The 10,392-nt window shown below is 35.9% G+C and overlaps 1 protein-coding gene and 1 long non-coding RNA gene across 2 annotated transcripts; both read right to left on the bottom strand.

Annotated features, from left to right (window-relative positions):
* Positions 1-2,482: 2,482 nt before the first annotated feature.
* On the bottom strand, positions 2,483-6,859 carry LOC115044448 (uncharacterized). Its single transcript, XR_003840826.1, has 2 exons — positions 6,230-6,859; positions 2,483-2,918 (listed from the first exon to the last, which is right to left on the bottom strand). It is a non-coding gene; the product is annotated as an uncharacterized LOC115044448 (long non-coding RNA).
* Positions 6,860-7,113: 254 nt separating this feature from the next.
* LOC115045505 (macrophage mannose receptor 1-like) lies at positions 7,114-9,476 on the bottom strand. Its single transcript, XM_029505238.1, has 3 exons — positions 9,207-9,476; positions 8,456-9,095; positions 7,114-7,428 (listed from the first exon to the last, which is right to left on the bottom strand). Exons 1-3 carry the CDS (start codon positions 9,380-9,382, stop codon positions 7,234-7,236), a joined length of 1,011 nt encoding a protein of 336 aa, XP_029361098.1. The 5' UTR covers positions 9,383-9,476; the 3' UTR covers positions 7,114-7,233.
* Positions 9,477-10,392: the final 916 nt, after the last annotated feature.

The raw sequence follows: 10,392 nt of genomic DNA, 5'->3' as shown, positions 1-10,392 counted from the left end.
TTTATTTCTTCTTTTTTTTTAAGGTTCTTTGTCGGAGCAGATTTCATTTGTAACACACGTCATTGATGTATGTGTCTTTACAGCTTTAGGTTCACCATCAGGCTGCAGTTCTCCTTGATGTACACTACCAGTCAAAAGTTTGGACTCACTGTGTCATTCAAATGAACAGGAAAGTGTCCAAACTTTCGCCTGGTAGTGTACATTTTAATCAGCTAAGGTTTCAATGTGTGTTTTGAGGGTTTTCTCCAAATGCTTTTTATTTGGTCAAGTTTAATTTTTTGGGTTGTTTTGTGTTTTCATTCACCTCCTACTTTTTTCATTCAACTGCACTCTGTCAATTCAGCTGCACAAGCTCCATGATATATCAAAAGGTTTTTCTGAAGTATTTTCACACTTACGGTTTGGCTGAGGATCAAAATGTTTGAATTACTTCAATCATTCATATATATTTTTTGAGTTTTATTGTGTGAGCAGATTTCATATGTAACACGTGTCAATATTTTTGTCAACTTTGGAACTTTTAATGGTGTCACAATCAGGATGGAGGATCAAAATGTTAGGATTTATTTCTTTTTTTTTTTTAGTTTCATGTTGTGAGTAAATTTTATTTGTACCATGTGTCAATATCTTCGTCAACTCTGGAGCTTTTAATGACGTCACCAAGTGGCTTGACTCTGGAGCAGCCTCTGTAGACGCTCCTCACGTGCATCGTAAGTTCTAGTAACCTCTCCACGTGAGGCGGTTCTCTACTGTGTGTAAAGCACATGAACCAAGAAGATTCACCATCAGGATGGAGGATCAAAATATTTGGATTTATTTCTTTTTTTACGTTTCATTGTGTGAGCAGATTTCATTTGTGAGTAATTTGAAAATATCTGTTGTCAACTTTTTAAGGTTCATGTCGTGAGAAAATTTCATTTGTAATATGTGTAAATATCTTTAGATGGCGTCACAATCAGGATGGAGGTTCAAAATATTTGGATTTATTTCTTCCTTTTTTTTAAGGTTCGTTGTCGGAGCAGATTTCATTTGTTTGGAGCTTTTAATGGCGTCACAATCAGGATGGAGGTTCAAAATATTAGGATTTATTTCTTCTTTTTTTTTTAAGGTTCGTTGTCGGAGCAGATTTCATTTGTTTGGAGCTTTTAATGGCGTCACAATCAGGATGGAGGTTCAAAATATTAGGATTTATTTCTTTTTTTGAGTTTCATTGTGTGAGCAGATTTCATATGTACCAGGTGTCAATATCTTTGTCAACTTTGGAACTTTTAATGGTGTCACAATCAGGATGGAGGTTCAAAATATTAGGATTTATTTGGGGTTTTTTTAAGTTTCATTTTGTGAGTAAATTTAATTTGTAGCATGTTTAAATATCTTTTGTCAACTTTGGAGCTTTTAATTGTGTCACAATCAGGGTGGATGTTCAAAATATTTGGGTGTATTTTTGTTTCTGAGTTTTAATTCCAAATATTTGGAATTATTTCTTTCTTTTTGTTTTCAACTTTGTGAGTAAATTTAATTTGTAACGTGTAAATATATTAAGTCAACTTTGGAGAATTAATTGCGTCACAATCAGGATGGAGGATCAAAATATTTGGAATTCTTTTTCATTTTAAGGTTCACAGCGTGAGCAAATTTCTTTTGTAACGTGTAAATATCTTTAGACAACTTTGGAGCTTTCAATGGCGTCACAATCAGGATGGAGGTTCATAATATTAGGATTTATTTCTTCTTTTTTTTTAAGGTTCGTTGTCGGAGCAGATTTCATTTGTTTGGAGCTTTTAATGGCGTCACAATCAGGATGGAGGTTCAAAATATTAGGATTTATTTCTTCTTTTTCCATTTAATTGTGTGAACAGATTTCATTCTTGAGAAATGTTAAAATATCTTTCATCAACTTTTTAAGGTTCATATTGTGAGAGAAATTTCATTTGTAACATGTTTAAATATCTTTTGTCAACTTTGGAGCTTTTAATTGTGTCACAATCAGGGTGGATGTTCAAAATATTTGGAATGATTTTTGTTTCTGAGTTTTAATTCCAAATATTTGGAATTATTTCGTACTTTTTGTTTTTCATTGTGTGAGCAGATTTAATTTGTACCACGTGTCAATATCTTTGTCAACTTTGGAGCTTTTAATGACGTCACCATCAGGATGGAGGTTCAAAATATTAGGATTTATTTCTTTTTTTTCCATTTAATTGTGTGAACAGATTTAATTCGTGAGAAATGTTAAAATATCTTTCATCAACTTTTTAAGGTTCATATTGTGAGAGAAATTTAATTTGTAACATGTTTAAATATCTTTTGTCAACTCTGGAGTCACCAAGTGGCTTGACTCTGGAGCAGCCTCTGGAGACGCTCCTCACGTGCATCGTAAGTTCTAGTAACCTCTCCACGTGAGGCGGTTCTCTACTGTGTGTAAAGCACATGAACCAAGAAGATTCACCATCAGGATGGAGGATCAAAATATTTGGATTTATTTTTTTTTTGCGTTTCATTGTGTGAGCAGATTTCATTTGTGAGTAATTTTAAAATATCTGTTGTCAACTTTTTAAGGTTTATATTGTGAGAAAATTTCATTTGTAATATGTGTAAATACCTTTAGACAACTTTGGAGCTTTTAATGGCGTCACAATCAGGATGGAGGATCAAAATGTTTGGATTTATTTCTTTTTTCTTTAGTTTCATGTTGTGAGTAAATTCAATTTGTAATATGTTTAAATATCTTCTGTCAACTTTGGAGCTTTTAATGGCGTCACAATCAGAATGGAGGATCAAAATTTTTGGAATGATTTCTTTCTTTTTGCGTTTCATTGTGTGAGCAGATGTCATTTGTGAGTAATTTGAAAATATCTGTTGTCAACTTTTTAAGGTTCATGTTGTGAGAAAATTTCATTTGTAATATGTGTAAATATCTTTAGATGGCGTCACAATCAGGATGGAGGTTCAAAATATTAGGATTTCTTTTTTTTCCATTTAATTGTGTGAACAGATTTCATTCGTGAGAAATGTTAAAATATCTTTCATCAACTTTTTAAGGTTCATATTGTGAGAGAAATTTCTTTTGTAACATGTAAATATCTTTAGACAACTTTGGAGCTTTCAAAATATTAGGATTTCTTTCTTTCTTTCTTTTTCAGGTTCATTGTCTGAACAAATCTCATTTGTCAGAAATGCAAATATCTTTAATTAACTTTGAAGCTTTTAATGGCGTCACAATCAGGATGGAGGTTCAAAATATTAGGATTTATTTCTTCTTTTTTTTTAAGGTTCTTTGTCGGAGCAGATTTCATTTGTAACACACGTCATTGATGTATGTGTCTTTACAGCTTTAGGTTCACCATCAGGCTGCAGTTCTCCTTGATGTACACTACCAGTCAAAAGTTTGGACTCACTGTGTCATTCAAATGAACAGGAAAGTGTCCAAACTTTCGCCTGGTAGTGTACATTTTAATCAGCTAAGGTTTCAATGTGTGTTTTGAGGGTTTTCTCCAAATGCTTTTTATTTGGTCAAGTTAAATTTTTTTGGGTTGTTTTGTGTTTTTATTCACCTCCTACTTTTTTCATTCAACTGCACTCTGTCAATTCAGCTGCACAAGCTCCATGATATATCAAAAGGTTTTTCTGAAGCATTTTCACACTTACGGTTTGGCTGAGGATCAAAATGTTTGAATTACTTCAATCATTCATATATATTTTTTGAGTTTTATTGTGTGAGCAGATTTCATTTGTACCATGTGTCAATATCTTCGTCAACTCTGGAGCTTTTAATGACGTCACCAAGTGGCTTGACTCTGGAGCAGCCTCACGTGCATCGTAAGTTCTAGTAACCTCTCCACGTGAGGCGGTTCTCTACTGTGTGTAAAGCACATGAACCAAGAAGATTCACCATCAGGATGGAGGATCAAAATATTTGGATTTATTTCTTTTTTTTACGTTTCATTGTGTGAGCAGATTTCATTTGTGAGAAATCTGAAAATATTTGTTGTCAAATTTTTAAGGTTTATATTGTGAGATAATTTCATTTGTAATATGTGTAAATACCTTTGACAACTTTGGAGCTTTTAATGGCCTCACAATCAGGATGGAGGATCAAAATATTTAGAAGTATTTGTTAGTTTTTTTTGTTTTTTTTGTGTTTCATTGTGTGAACAGATTTCATTTGTGAGTAATTTGAAAATATTTGTTGTCAACTTTTTAAGGTTCATATTGTGAGATAATTTCATTTGTAATATGTGTAAATATCTTTGACAACTTTGGAGCTTTTAATTGCGTCACAATCAGAATGGAGGATCAAAATATTTGGAGTTCTTTTTGTTTTGAAGGTTCACAGTGTGAGCAAATTTCTTTTGTAATATGTGTAAATATATTTAGACAACTTTAGAGCTTTTAATTTCATCACAATCAGAATGGAGGATCAAAATATTCAGACTTATTTGGGTTTTTTTTAAGTTTCATTTTGTGAGCAAATTTCTTTTGTAACGTGTAAATATCTTTAGACAACTTTGGAGCTTTCAATGGCGTCACAATCAGGATGGAGGTTCAAAATATTAGGATTTATTTCTTCTTTTTTTTTAAGGTTCTTTGTCGGAGCAGATTTCATTTGTAACACACGTCATTGATGTATGTGTCTTTACAGCTTTAGGTTCACCATCAGGCTGCAGTTCTCCTTGATGTACACTACCAGTCAAAAGTTTGGACTCACTGTGTCATTCAAATGAACAGGAAAGTGTCCAAACTTTCGCCTGGTAGTGTACATTTTAATCAGCTAAGGTTTCAATGTGTGTTTTGAGGGTTTTCTCCAAATGCTTTTATTTGGTCAAGTTTAATTTTTTTGGGTTGTTTTGTGTTTTCATTCACCTCCTACTTTTTTCATTCAACTGCACTCTGTCAATTCAGCTGCACAAGCTCCATGATATATCAAAAGGTTTTTCTGAAGTATTTTCACACTTACGGTTTGGCTGAGGATCAAAATGTTTGAATTACTTCAATCATTCATATATATTTTTTGAGTTTCATTGTGTGAGCAGATTTCATTTGTGAGAAATCTGAAAATATTTGTTGTCAGCGTTTTAAGGTTTATATTGTGAGATAATTTCATTTGTAATATGTGTAAATACCTTTGACAACTTTGGAGCTTTTAATGGCGTCACAATCAGGATGGAGATTCAAAATATTAGGATTTCTTTCTTTCTTTCTATTTAAGGTTCATTGTGTGAACAAATTTCATTTGTCAGAAATGCAAATATCTTTAATTAACTTTGAAGCTTTAAATGGCGTCAAAATCAGGATAGAGGTTCAAAATATTAGGATTTATTTGGGGTTTTTTTAAGTTTCATTTTGTGAGTAAATTTAATTTGTAACATGTTTAAATATCTTTTGTCAACTATGGAGCTTTTAATTGTGTCACAATCAGGGTGGATGTTCAAAATATTTGGGTGTATTTTTGTTTCTGAGTTTTAATTCCAAATATTTGGAATTATTTCTTTCTTTTTGTTTTCAACTTTGTGAGTAAATTTAATTTGTAACGTGTAAATATATTAAGTCAACTTTGGAGAATTAATTGCGTCACAATCAGGATGGAGGTTCACAATATTATGATTTCTTTCTTTCTTTCTTTTTAAGGTTCATTGTGTGAACAAATCTCATTTGTCAGAAATGCAAATATCTTTAATTAACTTTGGAGCTTTTAATAATGTCACAATCAGGATGGAGGATCAAAATGTTAGGATTTTTTTTTTTTTTCTTTAGTTTCATGTTGTGAGTAAATTTAATTTGTAACATGTTTAAATATCTTTTGTCAACTTTGGAGCTTTTAATGGCGTCACAATCAGAATGGAGGATCAAAATTTTTGGAATGATTTCTTTCTTTTTGCGTTTCATTGTGTGAGCAGATGTCATTTGTACCATGTGTCAATGTCTTCGTCAATCAGCTTTTAATGACGTCACCAAGTGGCTTGACTCTGGAGCAGCCTCTGTAGACGCTCCTCACGTGCATCGTAAGTTCTAGTAACCTCTCCACGTGAGGCGGTTCTCTACTGTGTGTAAAGCACATGAACCAAGAAGATTCACCATCAGGATGGAGGATCAAAATATTTGGATTTATTTCTTTTTTTACGTTTCATTGTGTGAGCAGATTTCATTTGTGAGTAATTTGAAAATATCTGTTGTCAACTTTTTAAGGTTCATGTTGTGAGAAAATTTCATTTGTAATATGTGTAAATACCTTTAGACAACTTTGGAGCTTTTAATGGCGTCACAATCAGGATGGAGGTTCAAAATATTTGGAATAATTTTTATTTATTTATTTATTTTTTTAAATTTTCATTGTGTGAGCAAATTTCTTTTGTAACGTGTAAATATCTTTAGACAACTTTGGAGCTTTCAATGGCGTCACAATCAGGATGGAGGTTCACAATATTAGGATTTATTTCTTCTTTTTTTTTAAGGTTCGTTGTCGGAGCAGATTTCATTTGTAGGACAGGAAAGTGTCCAAACTTTCGCCTGGTAGTGTACATTTTAATCAGCTAAGGTTTCAATGTGTGTTTTGAGGGTTTTCTCCAAATGCTTTTTATTTGGTCAAGTTTAATTTTTTTGGGTTGTTTTGTGTTTTCATTCACCTCCTACTTTTTTCATTCAACTGCACTCTGTCAATTCAGCTGCACAAGCTCCATGATATATCAAAAGGTTTTTCTGAAGTATTTTCACACTTACGGTTTGGCTGAGGATCAAAATGTTTGAATTATTTCATTTTTGTGTGTCTCTCTGTCTCTCCATCTTACTTTTTCTCTTCCTTTCCCAACCCAACCGGTCGAGGCAGATGGCCGCCCCCCCTGAGCCTGGTTCTGCTCGAGGTTTCTGCCTCTTAAAGGAAGTTTTTCCTTGCCACTGTCGCCAAGTGCTTGCTCATCGGGGGATCTGTTGGGTCTCTTTCAATCAATTTATGAAGACTTTGGTCTAGACCTGATCTATATGTAAAATGGCTTGATGTAACTTTGTTATGATTTGGCACTAAATAAATAAATCTGATTTGATTTGATTTGTCTCTGTCAATTTGTCAATATGTACTATAGTAACTGTGAGTAATATTCTGGTCCTTTCTCACTTTTTAGAAAAAAAAAAAAAAATTACGAACTTATCAGTTAACAAACTGATCTCAAACTAGTAATTGGCACTCAAAACGGGTATTTATAAAGGAGCAGTGAGCTCTGTAAAAGCCACAGGTACCGTTTATGTTATTTTGTGGCAGATGAAGTTTCTTTTTTCTGAGCAGTCCCTGGTGATCCAGTTGTCTGTGCCATATTTGGACACGGTCCCACAGTGGTCCCACTGGAGTGGACACTTCATCAGCATCTCCTTGTTGGCTGGCTCATCTCCATTTGTCCACCACCACGTCCCTCCCAGGAAGCGCAGTCCCACCCAAACCTGGAAATAATATTTAGATCAATGAGGGTCTTGTCTTCAACAACAAATTAGTCATGTGGTCCTCTACCTGTGCTGTAAAAGAAGGCAAGCGATAAGACCGAAATTTGAATATACTTGTATAGCAAACGTTGTCAAATGCAATATACCGTGACCTGACCCCGGATAGAAAAACAGAACATTGTCATTCGTCAACAAGCGGATGACGATGGATGGATGGAAATGTAATATATTCCTTGACAGATGAAAAACAAATTCTAACAAAGTGACACGTAGTAAAAATGGAATAAAAGTGTCTTTGAGTTCATCTGAGTTATTCTGAGTTATTCAAAGGTTGGGCAGGCACGTCCACACTAACATGAGCTATACAGAGGAGTAAAACAATTCAGTCCATTCAAGGGGGATTAGACTTCATTAACTCATTCATCTTTCACTGCTTGTCCGTTTCCAGGTCCCAGGAGGTGCTGGAGCCAATCCCAGCTCTCTCTGGGTGAGGGGTGGGGTACACCCTGGACAGGTCACCAGTCCATCACAGGGTCAACACACAGAGACAGACAGAGACCAACAACCACTCACACACACACTCCTACAGACATACAACATTATGTCTTTGGAGGGTGGGAGTAAACCCTCCCAAGCCCCAGGCCCGGAAATCAAACTCCTGACGCTGTGCTGTCGGGATAAGACTTGCATCACAAAATACAGACTAAACTTAAAAAAAAAAAAAAAAAAAGTTATTAAATTTATTATTTTATTTAGTAATGTCTCCATCAAGTTCATTCATTCCCAGTCTTGGGCAAGGGGTTCATCATTTAATTTAACTTTAATCATTGAATTTAACAAAGGGTTACAAAGTAAATGTAATCATTAATAAGATATTCATTTTTTATGACTTTTCTCATAAAACTCCACCGCTAAAGCCAACACTGTACAGGAAAAACCTTTTCAGCAACTTCATTCATTTTAAGGGTGCAATGAGTAAAAAAAGTCTGTCTCTTTTGCTGATGTGTCCCCCACCCCGTCCACTTACCTCATCTGTTGTGGCTTTATATATCCGGCCTCTGACATAGCTGTACTCACTTAAGTCTGGCAGGTTCAGGATTTCGTAGGTGGGTTTGCAGACCCCTGAGGAGTCATCACAGTCCTTTTTGATGCCCCTGCAGTACCTCAGGGCTTCATCCCACGTCTTGTTCTTCTTCACCAACAACAAGTTGTCATACGTGCAGAGAAAGGGAAGCTTTTGGGAGCACTTTTTGCTGTACCACTTTTGCGTGGTGGCATCAAAAGACGCACAGTCAGCAGTGAGAGGCTCTCCTGGAGCCCAGTTCCTGTAGTCAGACGGGCCGTCGCTGATCCAGTCCCAGTTATTACCAGCCTGCTGGTACAACCCAATCCAGCCACCTAAACTTGATTTGGCCCTGCTTGTTTCCATGATGATGGCAAGATCATAATTCAAATCCTTACAATACAGAACAGCTTTGGACCAATTTAACTTGACTTCATGAAAGTTAACTCTTTCTCCTGATGAACAATAAACGTGATATTCACTTGAACACAGATCACTGTACCACAACTGATCATCTCCAATGACTGCACAGTGACCGCTGTGCTGCCCTTCGGCCCAGGCTGTGCTCTGTGAGAGGTCGTCTCCTAAGAGCCCCACTCCAGTTCTAAAAAAGACAAACAAACAAAGGGTTTCTTGTTCAGCAGCTGAATTTTACCTCCTTTATACTGCAAAATATTAAAAACAGCATAAAGATGATCACAAATGAGATACTGACTTTACATTTATCGGCCTCCAGTTTGAGCCTTTCTCTGGATCTCTGTGAAGGCCGATCCAAATTTGGGTGACTCCCAGCTTCACAATGGATGCAGACAGTTTTGCGTGCGCTTGCTTCCAAGTAATCATGTCAATGTAATTCTTCTGGCAGTAATTTCTCGCCTCCGTCCAGTTCATCTCACCAAATATCAAATAACTCCCCCTTTTTACGATAAGTGAGTCCAAGCGAAGAGCTGCAATGAGCAGAAAAGAGAGTATGAGCTGAGGGCTGCTCTTGTTCCCCATAACTGTTCTATCTTCGCGACAAATAAATGATGGGCCTGTGAGCGGGACCCTGATCACCGAGGGCAGTTTGTGTCATGCCGTATAGGTGCTGTCATTTTACTTATAACAGCTGCAGACCTGGTCACTCCCAGCTCGGCGCAGCTCACCACACCCACCTAACCCTATCGATCCTATCGTTTCATATGTGTCAGCTGAGAAAAAGTTTGATGCACAAGTCCTTTTTGCTCATGATATAATACAAATTTATAAAGCAAACTAATTGTCTTTTAATCTCATCATTAAAGAAGGAAAAAAGATTGGCCTCCTCGTATTTTGGCTATGGATGATGCGAGACCGTGTCGATTATTTCCACAAATTTCATACCCAATTTAGTTCTCTCATACTCAGAGACCTCAATTTCTTTTTGCAATCAGGTAACTTATGGAAGACAGAAAAATATATTCATACTTAAATATCCCCATTTTAAAGTGGTGAGAAAGCAGCCGATAAATGCAACAAACCGCAGCGTTTGGTTGTTTTCGATTTGCTTTTCATGTCAGCACGCTTTACTAAACTAATGAAATCAAAACAGACCCAAATCCAGCTTTGTGTTCAGTAGTAAAATGATCTGCTCCTCCTGCTGCATCTAAAAGATTTAAATCTTTCCCATTCAAAACGGTCCAGTCATCAGGCTTGGTGGGGAAATCAGGCTTCAGGCAAATAATGGATTTGAATGGTCTTAGCCAAGATGTGTCGCTGACCTCTACGTCACTCCTTTCCAGCTAGATGCCATCCATTCAAACAATATGGGTAGTTCATGAGTGAATGAAAAGCAGAGCAGGACATGTAAATTTATGATTTACGAATAAAAAGGGGCATGAAAGTCTCTGAAAGGCCTTCAGATGATTCAGAACGCTGCTGGA

The sequence above is a fragment of the Echeneis naucrates genome, chromosome 6 (assembly GCF_900963305.1).
Source record: "Echeneis naucrates chromosome 6, fEcheNa1.1, whole genome shotgun sequence".
Classification (NCBI taxonomy): domain Eukaryota; kingdom Metazoa; phylum Chordata; class Actinopteri; order Carangiformes; family Echeneidae; genus Echeneis; species Echeneis naucrates.
Note: the sequence above shows the minus strand (reverse complement) of the source record. Positions and strands in the feature narration are given on the sequence as shown.

Bases quoted from the DNA above. Each gene is read 5' to 3' on its own strand.
- LOC115045505 (XM_029505238.1), bottom strand. From the start codon at position 9,382: ATGAACTGGACGGAGGCGAGAAATTACTGCCAGAAGAATTACATTGAC. The intron at 9,096-9,206 runs GTCAGTATCTCA...TGTCTTTTTTAG, and splicing joins TGGAGGCCGATAAATGTAAA to AACTGGAGTGGGGCTCTTAG. The intron at 7,429-8,455 runs GTAAGTGGACGG...TATTATTTCCAG, and splicing joins ATAAAGCCACAACAGATGAG to GTTTGGGTGGGACTGCGCTT.